At 46.0% G+C, this 18,591-nt stretch overlaps 1 protein-coding gene across 1 annotated transcript in view; it reads left to right on the forward strand.

Annotated features, from left to right (window-relative positions):
• The window catches only part of LOC147724999 (uncharacterized), a 72,114-nt gene extending 54,188 nt beyond the window's left edge, over nt 1-17,926 (forward strand). The window contains exon 2 of the mRNA XM_086966469.1: nt 13,028-17,926. Within this exon, the coding sequence (XP_086822595.1) occupies nt 13,564-15,009 (1,446 nt within the window). The 5' untranslated portion in view covers nt 13,028-13,563 and the 3' untranslated portion in view covers nt 15,010-17,926. The remainder of the gene's footprint in view (nt 1-13,027) is intronic.
• The last annotated feature ends 665 nt before the right edge of the window (nt 17,927-18,591 follow it).

Consider the following 18,591-nt stretch of genomic DNA (forward strand, 5'->3'; position numbering starts at 1 on the left):
GCCGCTCTTTCCACTGGCGTGGCATGTGGGGCAAGATCGGCAATGCTGGTGCACATCGTTCCTCATTTTGGGCCAGAAGAAGTGGGTCACTAGGCGACTGTAGGTTTTATCTTGTCCCAGATGTCCTGCCAGGGGGACATCGTGGGCCAGGTTTAACAGGAAGTCTCTGAAACGGAGGGGTACCACTAGTACTCGGTTGCTCCCCAGCTCGGCGATTCTTTGCTCGCTGTACAGCAGATCATTGTCCCAGTAGACCCAATGAGTTCCGGAGGTATCCCCTGCGCTTTGGGCGAGCGCTTGCTGGCGGAGTCCCTCGAGGGAGGGACAGGTCTTCTGTTCTTGGCGAAATTGTTCTTGCGTGGGCCCCCCTTCTTGAGGCCACTGGTCGAGGTTAGCGAGGTCGGTAGGTTGAGCTGGTTCGGAGGGAATGTTACGGTCGGTGTTTTCGGCTGGGGCGACCGGAGGCGGTGGCGCCGGCCATTCGGGTTCTTCTGGTCGGTGGTTGGCACGGGCGGCCATGGAACGGGTGGTGACGCACGCCCAGTCCGGGACGCCCAACATCCCCAGGTGTTCCTTTCGCTCCACGGCGGCCCACGGAGAGCTTTCCAGGTCATTGCCCAGGAGGCAGTCTACGGGGGCATCGTCTCGGACCGTTACTTTCAACATGCCGGAGACCCCCCCCCATTCGAAGGGGACGCAGGCCATCCGACACAGGCTTTCCGAGTTATCGGCTGATCGTACAGGGCAGAGAATGTTCGGTAGATACTGTTCTGGGGCCACCAGGTGACAGCGGACGGCTGTTACACTGGCCCCGGTGTCACGAAGGGCTTCGGCCTGGCGTCCATTGATGCTCACCCATTGGCTGTACTTCTGGGTGTTAGCGGGTAGGGGGACCCGCGGGACCATGTCTTTCCCCCCTAAGCAGGCTAGAGTCATGGCGGCTGGCTCCCACTCTTGATGCTCTTGTTCGTATTCTTCCTGTTCCTCGGAGATCTGTTCTTCCCCTAGGGCTGCAGCGGCCACTTGGCGGGGTCTTGGGCTCTGGTACTGCGGGCAGTTTGGGTCGTTCGCATAGTGGCCGACTCGTTGACATCGGTGACACGTGACATTGGCTCTGTACCCCGGTCGCGCTGGGGTGCTGCCCCGGTTGGCCGGGGGGGTGGTGTTGGTAGCGGGGGCGACCGGGGCGTTGTCTCTTCCTCGCCCTTGGCCCCCTCCTCCTCCTCTGGGTCGGTGCTGACCATTGTTGTTCCGGTTCTGTTCGTAGGACCCATTCCGGCCCACTCTGGTGATCTCCCACCGGTCAGCTTCGGCTGCGAGCTGCCGGGGATCCGTTAACTTGCTGTCGAGGAGGTGCTGGCGGAGTTCAATGAAGCAATTGTTCGACAGATGCTCCCATACCATCAGATTAAATAGTTGCTCGTAGGTCGTGACGTTGCTTCCTCGGATCCAGCCCTCGAAGGCTCGGCTAAAGTATGTTACATAGTCCACCCAAGTTGTACCCGGGATGCGGGTGCAGTCTCGGAACCTCTGACGGTACATCTCGGGTGTGAGACCATAGCGGGTGAGGAGTGCCGCTTTCATATGGTCGTAGGAGGTCATCTGGTGGTCCGGGAGCTGTAGCAGGGTGTCGCGGCCCTCATTGAGAAATCTTCCCCAGAGACCGGCTCCCCAGTCGCTTCTATCGATCCGGTGTGCAGTCATAGCGATTTCATAGGCTTTAAACCATTGCTGGATGTCGTCCTCTCTGAAATATTCTCGGACAACATCCTTGGGGATGTGTACCTTTTTGTCTGTGGCCCCGGAGGTGGGGGGTCGCTCGGGCACCCCTGCTTCTTTATTCTGCTTGCGTAGGTTGATCTCGGCTAGGTTCCGTTCGTGTTCGTACGCTAGTTTCTTTTCCTCGAGCTCCCTTTGTCTCTGTTTCTCCTCTCTTTCTTCTCGGAGACGCAGGTGCTCTAAGTTGATTTTTTGTTCGGCCAACTTAAGTTCAACGTCCATTTTGAGTCGGGCCATTTCTAGTTCGTGTAGTCGGGTCCTTTCTCTTTCCTGGATCTCGTCTTGCGAGAGACCCGTTCTTTGCCCTTCAGGGGCCGTGGTCGTTTTTTCTACGGTGCTTTGATCAGGGGTTCCGGCAGCCCCGGTCTCTGCCCAAGATTCTAGGGCATGCTTAAAATCGTCCTTGGTACTCAGTCCGGTGGTAGCGATACCCAGTTCGATGCAGAATTGTTTTAGTTCACGATGGTTGTACTCCTCCAATTTCTCCATTTGGAATTTCTCGGTTGATCCGCTCTCTTTCGTGGTCATTGTGACTTCGTCGTGGGGTGAGCTACTCTCTGTACGTTTATGCGGTGATTCGGATCGCGCCGCTGGCCACCAATGTTAGACGGACCGGGAGGGTCGGCCGAGGTTACGGGGAGAGGTCTCCAGGGAGAGCCGTCTCCAACGACTGTACAGATAAGCAACTTCCCCCCCACAGACGGACACCACACAAGGTTGAAGGTTAACGAGACTTTATATGCAATTCTTAGGTTACGATGATGGATACAAGGAGGTCTGGACTCAGGGGTCCCCTCGGTTCTAGTCTCTGGCTTAGGAAAGGGGTAGCGGGACAGTCTTTGTTACCAACGAGTGGAAAATAGCTCTCAATCCTCGAGCTCGGCGTTCTAGATGATCGGGCCGCGGCGGAGCCAGGCAGGTCCCGAGATGGACGAAGGAAAACGACGGTCCGCGGCGGAGCCTGCAGGTCCCGGTGAAGATGGCGGTTACAACGGTCCGCGGCCACGCCAGCAGGTCCCGACGACGATGAAGGTGATGAAGATTACGACGGCTGTGGCAGCGCCAACAGGCAGGACGATGGTGCACAAGACAGAGCTACGGCAGCGCCAGTAGTCCGTCCAGGATGAGTTCCTCTTTACGTCTCTCGACTCCAAGATACAACTGCCTTCCTGCTCTGGAGCTGCCCCAGTTATAGGGCTGGCGTGCTTTGATGTCCGGACCCTCGCACTTGGAGGTCGGGAGGTCCGGGATGAGGGAGTCCAGACACCCAGCAGGGGGGTGGAGCCAGCGCCCGGGGAGGCGATGGGCGAGCGGCACTTGGTGGGGGAGAGCCATCGGCACCTCTTTCTCCCATTGACTTGCCAAGTAGCCCGCTCACCTCCTGGGTGGAGGGTGGTGCCGGAATGTCTGAGGCCGGCCCAGGCCCAGGGTTGAGGTCGATCGGGGGCCAGGCGGCCTCGTGGTGGAGTGTCCAAGATGGCGCCCCAGGCTGGGCGCGTGGGCCGGCAGTGGATCGGACCCACGAGGTCGACATGCTCGAGGGCAGGGGTCCCTGAGGGGACGGGGGACGTGCAATGGTGGTGTGTGGTACTTGCGGGACTGGACTCAGGCCTGGTTGGGCCGGGGGAGAGCGGCCCTTCATGTGGCCTGTCCAACATACACTGATCATGATTATGATTTATTGTAGATTACCCCGAAGAAGGGTGAGCTTGGCACCCGAAATGCACTGGAACTCTAGTGATCCACGCCTAGAATGTTTGTTTGACATTTGAGCATTCATGAACTCTCTTTGAAATCTTTTTGTGAATAAAAAAAAATTCAAGAATCAAAGACTGCTGTTATTGATGCCTGAGGCTTGAGCCGGATGGTCATTCTTTTAATTTGTTCTTAAAATTACACTGTGAGCACTTCCCTTTGTGTCCTCTCCCCCCCCGGATTTCATTACGGCGCTTGCTGTTTCTTTCACCGATTTGAGGGTGAAGGAATTCATCTTAATTTTAAAAATCCAACTTACTCCACTTTGCTCTGTGCTAGCAGCTCTAGCTGCCTCTCTACCACTGTGACTGGCCGATTGTAGGGCCATCATCCCTGGGGCCCGGGCTGAGTTTCAGCAGCGGCCATTTTGGGTAGGGATCTCCTCTCCTGGCGCCCGAGTCGCCACTATAAAAACAAACGGCTATGGCTCCGCGCAGCGGACGCGTTCAGCGGGCGCGCCGCATTCGCGCCGGAGTCAAGCCAGAGTCCAGCCCGTCTGCGCCCGTCCGCGAGCGAACGGGGCGTTGGGCTGGACCCCCCCCCTGGTTCATCCGAGCCTTCCGGTATGATGGGAACTCACATGCACCATTTACATTATACTAAACAGGAATTACTGTCTTTACGCCCAAGTCTGGTAAACAGCTGCCATCACACTCTCCAGGCGGACTCACTTCCCTCGTCATGTGAAATTTGTGATCAGATTTTTCAATTCTCGAAGAAAGACAAGCGGGAAACAGTTAAATTAAATATGATACTATTGAATTGCAGATCTATGAAAAACATAAATTAGAGATATATGATTTATTGATGACGAGTGGCCCTGATGTGCTTTTTCTCACCGAGACGTGGATGGACGAATCATCGTCTTCTGAGGCTCTCAAAGCCATTCCTCCTGGCTATTGTCTACTTAGATTAGACAGACAAAAGCAGAGAGGGGGGGGCTAGCTCTTATCCATAGAGCAGGTCTAGAATGCACTCTATTGAAAGCCATATCACCTGACAGTGAGAGTGGTCTCTTCACTATCAAAATGGGACCTAAAAACGTTATTAATGGACTACTAATTTACCGCCCACCTTGAAGTGCAGCACAGTTTGGAGATCAGCTCTTGGAATTAATTACTCAAGCGGCACTTCGATATAAAAAATGTATCATTTTGGGCGACCTAAATCTTCACTTTGACGATATTGAGTGCGGGGAGGCACAGGCTGTGGCTGTAGCACTGAAATCTCTAGGGCTTAATTTGCAATCTACAGCTCCCTCACACCAACTGGGCCACCTCCTGGACCCCATCTTTGCTAACTGGGAGGGCATTAAGGTCGCCTCTCCAGTCAGAACGATCTGGTCAGATCACTTTATTATTCCGTTTGTAATGGAAATTATGCCTTCAGAAACTAGATTTATTAAACCCCTTCCCCAGAAGCGGAGAGAATGGAAAAAATTCAAACAAGAGACATTTAAATGTGCCCTATTAGAAAACCCCCCGCCTCCAAGCAATTCTCTCCAGGAGGCGTGGAGCAGCTATGAAAAATGGGTGTCCAATGCGCTGGACATGGTAGCTCCCTGGACACTCAAACCTCCCACAAGGCAATCTAAAACCGCCCCCTGGTTTTCGGAAAAACTTAAACTAGCTAAAGCCAGATGTAAAAATCTAGAACGTAGCTGGAGGAAAAGCTATAATCCAGAGGACAAAATACACTATAGAATGGAACTAAAAAAATATCAGAAATTAGTGAGATCAGAAAAAGGTATCCATCTCAAGAGTAGAATTGATCTAGCGGACAATCCTACCAGAGAACTCTTTATTATTTATAAAGAGCTTACGGTCCCGTCTAGACTTGAAGCTCAAGTCACCTACTCTAGTGAGCTGTGTGACTATATAGCTGATTTCTTTGTAGGCAAGATCGACAAAATCCATGCCACCTTCACAGAGGACGATGATCTCTCGAGTAAACATGTTGAAGTAAAAGTTACCTCTACGGGGAAGTCTCGTCTCACATGTTTCAAGACACCAGAGAGACAGGAATTATTAAGCATCGTCAATAGCATACAATCTGGCTCTCCTTGCGACGCTTGTCCACCTACACACTATAAAGGAGTCATGGAGAGTATGATGATCGATCAGATTAGTCACATTGTGTCGTTGTCTTTCCAAGAATGCCGCGTACTAGACGCGTGGAAAACAGCCCAGGTCATCCCTTTAAAAAAGAAACCCAATATCCACATTTCCCAATTCCAGAATCTGCGCCCCATCTCCCTTCTTCCCTTTTGTGCGAAAATCGTGGAAAAGGTGGTAAATGGGCAGCTCATGAGATATTTGGAGGAGGAATCCCTCCTCCACCCCACACAATCGGGTTTTAGAGCCGGCTACTCGACTGAGTCAGCCGTCCTCTATTCTACTGAGTGCCTTCGACAAATAGTGGATGAAGGAGAGACAGCAGCGTTGGTTTTATTAGATCTTAGTGCAGCTTTTGACACCGTGCTGCACACAACGCTGCTGTCTCGGCTCTCTGACATGGGAGTGGTGGGACGGGCCCATGCCTGGATAAGATCTTTCCTGGCCAATAGGAGCTTTCAGATGCACTGTCCCCCTTTCAAATCTTCCCTCAGGAAGGTGAGCCATGGGGTTCCCCAGGTCTCGAGTCTGAGCCCCACTTTGTTTAATATCTATATGGAACCCCTGGCTCGCATAGTGGAAGCATTTGGGGTGGGCATTGTTAGCTATGCTGATGACACCCAACTGATGTTCAAGCTTACACCCGACCACAGAGAAGATGCCACTAATTTTTCTAACTGTTTGTCATCAGTGGCAACATGGATAAACAGCAATTGCCTGTGCCTTAATGGCAAAAAAACAGAATTACTGGTGGTCGGGAAATCAGTTTCAGCGTGGTCACACATGTGGTGGCCTGCGGAACTGGGTAGCCCTCCCCGTCCTGTGGATTCGGTACGAAATCTGGGCGTAATGCTTGACTCAGATCTCTCCTATAAATCTCATGTCAGTAAAGTGACAGGTAGGTGCTTCAGCATTCTGAAAGTTCTTCATAAGGTTTTAGATCTCCTCCCTATTGATGCCAGAAAGACTATTGTCCATGCTCTGGTGACCCCCCATCTTGATTATGGGAATGCTCTTCTCTTAGGTTTGAGTAAAAAAGGCCTACACCAACTTCAGTGCGTTCAGAACGCTGCTGCCCGCCTTGTGCTCAAACTTCCTTGCAGAGCATCTGGGAAGACCGCTTTAGCTAAACTCCACTGGCTCCCTATCAAGGAGCGGATTAAATTTAAAGCCCTTTGTTTTGCGCATCTGAAAAATCTTCTTACTATGCACCGCCCCATCCGGAATTCGAGATCGTCCGGTACGATGCTTTTTAAAACTCCTAGAATCACCAGAGCCAGGATGGGTGGCTGTTCTTTTAGATACTTGGCTTCCAAACATTGAAATGAACTTCCGCTCGATCTCCGAATGGAACCCTCTGAAATTAGGTTCCGTGGAAAGCTTAAAACGCTTCTGTTCCCTCTTGTGTAACCTTTATGACTTTCTTACCTCTTATGGCTTTTTCTTTCTACATCTGCCTCTTGTCAATTAGCAGTAATCAGCGCGGGGACACACTGTCTTCTGTGTAGCCAGGCGCTTTACAAATGGTTTATTATTATTATTATTATTATTATTAATGGAGTAACGGTGTAACAGACACTTACTGGTACAATTGGGATCAAGTTACTGGTTACTCACACAGCAAAATATGTATAACATTTTGAATTTATTTAGATTGAACCCATTAAATTGTGAGAGGGTCGGTCAAGTGCAATGAGTAGTGCACGCTCTGTCTAAGACTTGGGTCCTAGTTCTTTTCTTTTGAACAGGTGGTTGGGTAGTACTACCACCTCAGAGTGTGCACACCGTTATTTATTTCATTTGGTAACTACTGAAAATAGTGTTTACTTTGTATAAATTGAGTGCAATCCGGTCGTTTCCTTGTTTATCAACTTTCAAAAAGTGGAATTTTCAGAACTGCGATTTAAAAACCAATTTCACCATCAGTTGTGTTTTTAAATTGGCACTCCAGGGACATCAAATTTGGGTTTTCTATATCCTCCCCATTGGAACTTAAACTTATAAAATTTAATAAGTCAATCCAAATGTTAACCTATGGACGCAATAGGCCTTGCAGTAATGAAAAACAAATGTAAGTGTATTTTACTACCAGGACATGCAAAACTTAAAAGTATACGTCCTATTTTTCAAATACAATACACCCGCCCATGGGCTGTCCAGGGCCTACTTTAGGGGTGACCTATATATAATAAGTAGGTTAATTTAGCAGGTCGAAATGGAAGTTTAAAACTGCGCATACAGGCTCTGCAGTGGCAGGCCTGGGGCATGTTTAAAGGGCTCCTTAAGTGGGTGGCAGATCAGCGCTGCAAGCTCAAAAGTAGCATTTGATATACAGGCCCTGGGCACATATAACGCGCTTTACTGGGGACTTATAAGTAAACCAATCATGTCAATTGTGAATGCAACCAATATTACCATGTTTTAAGTAAAGAGCACATGCACTTTAGCACTAGTTAGTAGTGTCAAAGTGCCAAGATTCCTAAATCCATCAAAAGCCTAGTGGGAAAAAACAGGAGGTCAGAAGGCAAAAAGTAAGGGGAAACCACACCAAGGATGTCGGGTCTAACAATCTGGAAAAGGAAGTTTTCTTATGGATAAGGATAAGCATCTACAATCTAAACAGGAAAGGCTTTGTTGCCAGGATTACCTTAGGATTTTTACAATTATTGTTGAAAAATTGATCTGTGCTTTTGCCTTTAAAGTTAAGAACATGCATGTAAGTATCCTTTTCAAGGTAAGTTTTAGCATCCACAACAATTCCATTATGAGTGATAAGTGTAAATGAGCATCACAGGCACATGAGATTGCTTAGGTCAGCAGTTGTGTGATAGCGGCACAGGCTCATGAGATTGCTCAGGTCAGCAATTGTGTGATACTGGCACAGGCTCATGAGATTGCTCAGGTCAACGTCTGTGTGACAGCGGCACAGTCTCATGAGATTGCACAGATCAGCGGTTGTGTGATGGTGGCAGAGGCTCATGAGCTTGCTCAGGTCAGCGGTTGTGTGATAGAGGCACAGGCTCATACTGCGTAGGTCAGTGGGTGTCTGATAGCGGCAAAAGCTCATGAGATTGCTCAGGTCAGCAGTTGTGTGACAGCGGCAGATCCCCAAAGATGAAGTGGAATGTGTTAGTATGGAACAGGAGTAATGATGATAGTGTCAGAGGTGTTGAGGGAGCGTCAATTTTCAGATGTTGGGAAGAAGGTGTTGCCCTACATTTTGAGAAGAGTTTTTTTTTTAAAGGAAACACATATATCTATTTCATGCCAAGATTGCAAGCCTTAGCCTAATTTGTGCTGCGGCACCAAGGCAATGACACCCATGCTGTATAACTTTAGTGTCAGTGTTCATGGTCATGATAAAGGACTTCAAAGTGGAGGGCAGAGAAGGAAATTGGTCAGAGTAAGTTAGTGGTTCTTTTTCCAGCTTTTTTTGTTGTTGTTAATGTATTGTTTATTGTATGTATCCAGCAAACAGTTGTGTATCTAATACAACAATCAAAATATGCCCAGTAAAATTTTGACTCATTTGATGGAGTATTCAGCAATCGCGTATCATTAACAAAACAACAACAACATAGGAGCATAACAAGGTTGATCATGCAGTAAAAATCACAGTGCACATGTGACCATGTAGCATTTGAAATAACAGCAATAGGATAGTAAATGTTCATCACGTTGTGTGCACTATCCGGACACCATCTAGTAGGATCTTTTGTCCAAGGAAACATAGCAGGGCGCAGCAGCTCTATTTGTTCTTGTTCACCTCACTCAGGTGTCTCATCAAATGGGTGAAGTTGTAGGTAATCTTTAAGCGGCTGCCATATATTAGGAGGTCTAGAGGTCAGAGGCAGTAGTGCGGCATAGTCATCGCTGGTTGTGTTACAATATATAAGCTCTCAAAGCCATTCTTTTATTGTTGGTGGGTGTGCTCTACCCCAGTTCAAGAAAACTCAACGTTTAGCTAAGATCAGGGCTATAGCTGTGAACCTTCTAATACACCTTTTAATGAGCTTGACATATCTCAACAATGCCAACAGCGTTTTGGGAGGTAGTATTTGCTCGACCATAAGTGATAAGTGTTGAAATACCTCTCCCCAGTATGACAAAATAGTTAGACAATTCCATACCAAATGCGCAAAGTCACCGTTCAATATCGGGCACCTGGCACATGCATTAGAGGCACTGGGGTGTATTCTGGTAATTAGTTTTGGGGTGATTTATAGTCTATGTAGGTAGGTATAATGTAGTAGTTTATGTCCATAGTTGTACAAGATATATTGCGTCTGTGAGCAGCAATATGCCCATACGGCATTCACCAGCTGAACCCCCCAGGTCCTGTTCCCAAGCCACTCTAGCCCTAACAGACAGGCCTCAAAGTTTGCGATAATTGATATAGGTGGGAAACCAGGTGAGTAGAGTCCGAAGAGTTAATGACCAACGTGAGAGGAGGAAAGTCCTCCGGTTCTGGAGCTGTTTCTAGCAAGGCGCTCAGTAGGCCACCCCTCACTCTATGGAGAAGGAAGCTGTCCATGTATGTAACGCCCCCACCTTATGTCAATTCAGCAATCATGCGTGGACGGTAGTCCTCAAACAAATCCCCAGCAGTGCGTAGTCTATATTTGTCCAACGTTTTTTTGGTGAGTGTTTCAGTGGTAGGAGGCAGCCATAGGTTGTAGCTAAGGGTATGTGGGTGCAGTATAAGAAGTTACGGTGCAAGTAACGCCGTAGCTTGGTCCATGCCCAGCATGCTGTTGCCATCGTTTCTATCTCACTGGGGTGGCAAGGCAGGCCCAGTGGCTGTACCGTTAGGAGTGAGCATGGATGTATCTGGGAGCACTCAGGTCTAAGGCATTGTATACAAGTGTCTGGGTGGTACCAAAAGTATGTGAAATGTGTCTGCGTCACAAGATAGTATAAATAAAAGTCGGGGACATCAACCCCCCTTGTTCAAATGGTAGTGTACGAGTGGCCAGACTTATACATGGTTGTTTACCCACCCAAATCAGGCGAATCAGCAGGGAGCATAGGGTAATAAAAAAGGACGAGGTCAAGGCGATTGGAATGTTTAAAAATAAATATAGTAATCGTGGCAGAGCTACCATTTTAATTATAGTAATCCTCCCAGCTACACAGAGAGAGCGCTTAATCCATCTATCTATCTGCTCCGTAAGACGGTCAATTGCAGGCCCACAATTAAGGCGAATGACCTCTGCAGCACTGCAATGTAAATAGATGCCCAAATATTTGAGAGGGTCGGTACACCATGTCAGTGGGAATTCTATGTCCACTTGGGTACTGGCAGAGGTAAGTGGAAATATTTCTGACTTTGCCCAATTTATGAGTAAACCAGAATGCACCCCAAAGCAAACCACCTCCCTCAAAAGCGGGGGTGAATTCTCCGCCGGGTGTTGAACGAACAACATAATATCATCTGCATAGACGGAGGCAGCAAGTGGTCCTGTATGGAGTTGCAAGCCTCTATGGAGATGATGTTCCTGAATGTGATGGGCAAGGGGATCCATTGTGACAATAAACAATAGGGGGGACAGGGGGCACCCCTGCCTAGTGCCTTGGGTTCCAGCCTTTTAAGTAAATTTTAACTGAAGGGGTTGTGGACCTCATCTTATTGCGGCAACTGCAACTCTCAAACATGACACTTCTGCTGATCTTTTAAGTTTTCACATGTTCGCTTCATACTTAAAGTCACTCGTTACTTGTCTGCCTAAATATTTATTTTTATTGTTGTTACATACTGCTATGAATGCCTTGTTAAAGATGCGTTTTTTCGCAATATCTTCAGACAAATAGGTATAATGCAAACCTTGCCATATAAGTCATGTTGGAACTATTTTAACAGAGGGGTGATTTCATTTCACAGCCTCAGTACTTCTCTGACCTTCCTGTAGCCTCAGTGCTCCTGAGAGGCTGCAGGGAGCTCAGAAGAGCAATGAAGCTTAAGGGGGCTCAGAGGATTACTTAGGCTGCTGAGGGTTTAGAGGAGCACTGAGGCTGCAGGGGGCTAAGCTGAGCACTGAGGCTGGAGAGAGCTCATAGGAGCAATGAAACTGCAGGGGACTCAGAGGATCACTGAGGCTGCAAGGGATTCGGGGGAGCACTGAAGCCCCAGGTTGCTCGGAATAGCACTGAGGCTGCATGAGGCTCAGAGGAGCATTGATGCTGAAGTCGCCCAGAGAATATTAGAGACTGCAGCGAGCTCAGAGGAGCACTGAGTTTGCGGGGGAGATAAGAGCACCAAGGCTGTAGGAGGCTGCAGGGAGCCTATAGGAGCACTGAGGCTGCAGGGAGGTGTCATTAGCGCCCCAAGGCTGCAGGAAGCTTCAGGAAGCTCAGCGAAGCACTGATGCTGGAAGGAGCCCAGAGAAGCACTGAGGCTGCAGTGTGGGGGGTCATAAGAACACTATGGCTTCAGGGAGCTCAGAGAAGCACAAAGGCTGCATGGATATCAGAGGAGCACTGAAGCTACAGGGAGCTCAGAGTAACACTATGGCTGCAGGGCGTTCAGAGGAGCACTGAGGCTGTAGGGCGCTCAGAAGAGCATTGACGCTGCCGGCAGCTCAGAGGAGTACTGAAGCTGCATGGAGCTCAGAGAAGCACTGAAGCTGCAGGGAGCTCAGAGTAACACTGAGGCTGCAGGGGGCTCAAAGGAGCACTGAGGCTGCAGGGGGCTCAGAGGAGCACTGAGGCTGTAGGGGCTCCAAGAAGCACTGAGGCTGCAGGGGGCTCCAAGGAGCACCGAGTATACAGACGGATCAAAGGAGCACTGTGACTGTAGGGAGCTCAGAGGAACACTGAGGCTGCAGGGAGCTCAGAGGAGCACTGAGGCTGCAGGGAGCTTAGAAGATTACTGACTGACTGTTGTCTTCTCCTGTCACATGGCATCAAAAGACACATCCCTGATTCTCTCTAGTACTTGTTTGGTAACAAAATGAGCAGTCATTGACATCATTGTCACAAAACAGACCGACAGAGAGAGAGAGAGAGAGAGAGAGAGGGAGAGAGAATCATAGACAGAAAAACATACGGAGAGAAAGAATTAACAAACGACTGAGACAGGTAGAGTAGGACATACAGAGACCGAGGCCGTTTCTCGAAACTGGGCTGTTGACATTAGGGTTTATGATTGGCGGCGCAGTAGACAAACTAGTTCACTAATTAAAATCAAGAAACTGTACTGCACATATATTCTAACTGTGACTCCAGAGCTTAATAATTATGGCAGCCACAAATGCCTTCCTTCTTCTGTGCCTCTCCACTCAAAATCACTCTTTCCAGCTTCTCCATTTTATAGCCGCTTGGCTGATAACAGCTACGAATTTTCATTTGTAACGGTATTCAAATTTGTTTTTCATTCACAGAATCAAAAGGACCTGATTAACAAACCTGCAGCACCCAAGCACCGCAAAAGCCCTTCCCTGCACTGCCCTGCATCACAAGAAGAAGAATTGCATCAGTGTGCAGAGTCTAAGCAACGTCCACTGGAAGCCTGACCCTGTATACACATTTTCCAGTTGGAGAAACACTGTCCTAGTGCGAGATAAGCTTCATACAGAGCTCATTTGTATGGCCACTTTGAAGATTCTAACCAGGGATAACCTATATCATTACATAAAGTGAAAAGGTTTCACAATTTTTTTACTATATGTATCATGGATGTTGTGATGAGAAACCATATAAGTTTCCAACGTCTGAGAAAAGTGTCACTCAGAGCTCACATCTGTACTTGCATCAGATGATTCATAATGAGACTGACCTGCACAAGTGTACAAAGTGTTATTTTTCTCATTACAATGACAATCAGTCAAAGCATCATAATACCCTTAAGAGACACAATACAGTGTAAGACGTGTGAGTAAAGCTTGACTCTCAGAACTTTCGGTTGAATTATCCGAGAATGCCTTCAGGGAAGAAACTCTACCAGGATGCAGAATGTGAGAAAAGCTGCACTGAGGGTTGTTCGCTGAACAGTACTGAAATAGTTACATCTGAGGATAGATCACACCTGTGTACAGAATGTGGGAAAAGCTTCACTGAGCCAAAGAGTCTGTGGAGACACCAAAGAATCCATACTGGTGAAAAACCTTATCATTGTACAGAATGTGTGAAAAGCTTCTCTCGGAAAATAGACCTTTTGGTACATCATAGAGTCCATACTGGTGAAAAACCTTATCATTGTACAGAATGTGTGAAACATTTCTCTCTCAAAATAAACCTTTTGGAACATCAGAAAGTCCATACAGGTGAGAAACCTTATCATTGTACAGAATGTGTGAAAAGCTTCTCTCGAAAAGTATACCTTTCGATACATCAGAGAGTTCATACAGGTGAAAAACGTTATCAATGTACAGAATGTGTGAAAAGCTTCACTCGGAAAATACACCTTTTGGAACATCAGAGAGTCCATACTGGTGAAAACCCGTATCAATGTGCAGAATGTGGGAAAAGCTTCTCTCGGAAAATACGCCTTTTGGTGCATCAGAGAGTCCATACTGGTGAGAAACCATTTCACTGTGGAGAATGTGGAAAAAACTTCCGTCAGAAGCCCTCCCTAGTTGTGCATCAGAGAATCCACACTGGCGAGAAACCCTTTCATTGTACAGAGTGTGGGAAAAGTTTCACTTTAAAGAATACGCTGTTGACACATCAGAGAATTCATACTGATGATACACCGTATTGGTGCACAGAATGTGGAAAACGCTTCTATAATCCAAGCACACTGTTCAGACATCAGAGAATCCACACAGGTGAGAAACCCTACCCCTGCGCAGAGTGCGGAAAAAACTTCAGTCAGAAGCACTCCCTAGAGGTGCATCAGAGAATCCACACTGGTGAGAAACCCTACCCCTGCGCAGAATGTGGAAAATACTTTAGTGGAAAGCGCTACCTGGTGCGGCATCAGAGAACCCATACTGGTGAGAAACCCTTTCACTGCATAGAATGTGGAAATAACTTCAGTCAGAAGTGCTCCCTAGTGGTGCATCAGCGAATCCACACTGGTGAGAGACCCTACCTCTGCACAGAATGTGGAAAATACTTCAGGGAAAAGCGCAGCCTGGTGGCGCATCAGAGAACCCATACTGGCGAGAAGTCCTTTCACTGCGGAGAATGTGGCAAAAACTTCAGTCGGAAGTACTCCCTTTCGATACATCAGAGAGTCCATACAGGTGAAAAACCTTTTCAATGTACAGAATGTGTGAAAAGCTTCTCTCGGAAAATAGACCTTTTGGTACATCAGAGAGTCCATACTGGTGATAAACCTTATCATTGTACAGAATGTGGGAAAAGCTTCTCTCGGAAAAAACGCCTTTCGGTGCATCAGAGAGTCCATACTGGTGAGTAACCATTTCACTGTGGAGAATGTGGAAAAAACTTCTGTCAGAAGCACTCCCTAGTAGTGCTTCAGAGAATCCACACTGGTGAGAAACCCTTTCATTGTACAGAGTGAGAAAAGCTTCACTTTAGAGAGTAGACTGTTGACACATCAGAGAATTCATACTTATGATACACCGTATTGGTGCACAGAATGTGGAAAACGCTTCTCTCATCCAAGCAAACTGTTTAGACATCAGAGAATCCACACTGGTGAGAAATCCTAACTCTGTGCAGAATGCAGAAAAAGCTTCAGTGAGAAGCACTGCCTGGTGGAACATCAGAGAACCCATACTGGCGAGAAACCCTTTCACTGCAGAGAATGTGGAAATAACTTCAGTCACAAGCACAACCTAGTGGTGCATCAGAGAATCTACACTGGTGAGAAACCTTATCACTGTGGAGAATGTGGAAAAAACATCAGTCAGAAGCACACCCTATGGAGCATCAGAGAATCCTTAGTCGGGAGAAACCCTTTCAGTGTACTGAGTGTGAGAAAAGCTTCTCTCTAAAATGCAACCTATTGAGTCATCAGCTACTTCATACTGATGACAAACTTTAGCAGCAAACAGAATATGGGAAATGCTATAATTTGAACAGCACACTGTTAAGAGCTCAAATTATCCATTCAAGGGACAAACCATAAAAATGGGGAAAGCTTCACTCGAAGCATGTGTGTTCCAGCATCTGAGGATACATCCTCAGTAAAGGTTGATTTAGTGTAGCAAGTGTATGTGTACCCTGAAATGTTAAATAAGCTATTAAATAAGTAAGCTATGCTTAGGCTGTGGGGTTTTAGGTTTAAACCTATAATAAGTGATAAAACCCCACTGGGAAAAAAAACCCTCACCGGTGAAAACATATAAACACTGAAAAAACACCTGGACAACCACAAGCTAAATGCCATTCAAAGAAAGGAAAAATAGAGTGAAAGTCATTTTTTTCTTCCTGAAGGGGTCATTACAATGTAACTTTGTTATACAAGTAGCAGTAAGAAAGACTGGCTAACATTATTCTGCTTGAGTTTTGTTGTTTAGGGATGCCACTAAAATATTGTTTCTTCTTCCTTTTACTTTTTCAGTTTTGTGGCCTTTGGTCTAAAGATGCAGGGTTTAGTTTCATGTTTTAGGTCTAGTTTAATTATTTTATAAACTATAGAGAATCAGGAAATATCAAACTCATATTTGATATTTTGGCTGCATTTGATTCTTTCACCGATAGGTTAAATGGCTGGTTTCATAAAAATCTTTCCTAATATGTGTCATCACATTTACCAACAGAGAATGGGTTAAAACCTTTAATACATCAGACCATAGTTTCTAGTGGGTCAGTATTGATAGTAGGTGAATTGCCAACACCTCAGGCTATAGTGACAAGTATTTATATCACCAAGCATCTGGGATAGTGGTGAAAACATGACACCAGACTTTTGGAAAACATGGAACGCAGTGTCACTTGTAATGCTGTGCAAAAAAGCTTCTTTCCAAGTTCAACAAAGATTGGAGTGATTTTGTTTGTATTTGCAGTTATTCAGCTACATGTATACAAAAGTTGTGTGATGACCTGTCAAAATTGATACCCGAGCTGAAGTGATTCCCTGTAGATCCTTGCCACTTGTTAGATGGTATGATGAAAGCATCTTTACAATCTTAAGAGTTAATGAGGGATGCTATTGACTTTTTAGTCCATTCTGGTGCACTGGTTTCTAATGCACAGGAACTAAAACAAATATTTATCATTTCATGCTTTATGTGGCTTCAAAGAAAGAGTCATCCCAACTGTGTCCCTTAGCTGATGGTTCTCAGCCCAATGGGCTAAGAATGCTGAGTGGGCCTTTTCACAGAAGTTTACATGGGAAGGAAAGAGCGAGTGCACATGACCCAAATACATGACCCCAATACTCACTGAAGAAGTATTGTATGGTGTACTACAATAAGATTAATTTGCAAAAATCTATTTGGACCTCATATACACTATAAATACACTGTCGATATACCATGTTCTTTCAGTGCAGAGAGCAAACAATAATAAAAGCAAAACGTTCCATAAACACCGGAAAAACACTTTTTCTGTTGCTTTTAGTGGCGCGAAAATGTGTAACCACTGATAACAACTGTTTTTTGATATATTAAAAACACTGAAAAAACCCCACCAGAATTTACCAAAAATAGAAACTGAAAACAGGAAAGCCTAGCTATGCTGCTCCAATATAATAACCTACAGTTTTTAACTTTCAACTGTTTTTGTTTTGTGTGCCTTTCCATGATGCACAATGATTAAAAACGGGAATTATTGCACCACTGACTGCTTACATGTATAATGACGTACATGAAAGGTGAGAAACATGACTACATCTATAAATAATGGATCATTGGCTGACACTTCAACTGCAAACATTAAGCCAGCTATAAACACTTGCAGAGAAGTTTGTACGTGTATGTGTGTGTGTGTGTATATATATATATATATATATATATATATATATATATATATGCATTTAATCATGAATTTTCTTCTTTTTTAAAGGGATATGACCTGGCTTTAACAAACATGAAATATTTGAATGATCATCAAATGGACAAATTTGAATTTTGAAAAATTGTTTGCTTTAGTGGTTTTACCCTAACATATCACTTTGCGGGAATAGTCTGTTTAATTCTATGAGTGTAATGGGAGGAGCTTATTTCAAGTGCAATAGTATTTAACCACATCTTTGGTCTCGGCATGTCATGTAATCAAGACCGGGGTAACCCGGTCGAAACGCGTCATGCTGTTGGTGGAAGAACAAAACAAGCACTAAAGAAAATACTTGCTGTGTGGTGGTCCATTCCTGGTCGTGCTATTTAAAGAAACGCTTTGTTGTCAGGACTGTGTTTGTGTGATATATATATATAATACCAGTTGTTTGCCTTCCAGCAAAATTAAAGAAAGCACTCACTCGTGTTCTGAGTTCTTCAGTCAAATTTATTCAGTAGTTATTTGCCATGCCCTACGCGTTTCGGTCAGGTTACTCTGACCTTGATCCTGTGAACAAGGTCAGAGTAACCTGACCGAAGAACTCAGATGACAAGTGAGTGCTTTCTTTAATTTTGCTGGAAGGCAAACAACTGGTTCATGGATACCGGCGTGGCTCTGAAGAAGTGATATATATATATGAATCTCCATTGACTGGGATGCATAGTGTGCTCTCTTCCATGTTCAAGATATATGTTCGGCTTGTTAGACCTGTTGAAACTATTGAGGATGTGTAGGAAGCTGGCTCTGTATATACTATATCAAAGTAAGGTATAGTGCGCACATAGTCCAGTGGATCCTCAGAGGTATAGCAGAGGCTAAAGTAGGTAATACCGTACTCTCTTTTGTGGTAGTGTGGTCTAGTAGTCAGGCTTCTCAGGAGAGTAGTATGAAGCATTTGTTGGACACACTCAGACAATAAATGCCGTCACTCACTCAAAGACTGAATCCAGACCAAGTGTTTGTATAAAAAGTTGTTATATTGTTTTATTATTTATAGTAGCAGGTAAGTGATACTTCTCATACAATGTTACTGTTA

This window comes from Lissotriton vulgaris, chromosome 4_1 (genome assembly GCF_964263255.1).
Source record: "Lissotriton vulgaris chromosome 4_1, aLisVul1.2, whole genome shotgun sequence".
Classification (NCBI taxonomy): domain Eukaryota; kingdom Metazoa; phylum Chordata; class Amphibia; order Caudata; family Salamandridae; genus Lissotriton; species Lissotriton vulgaris.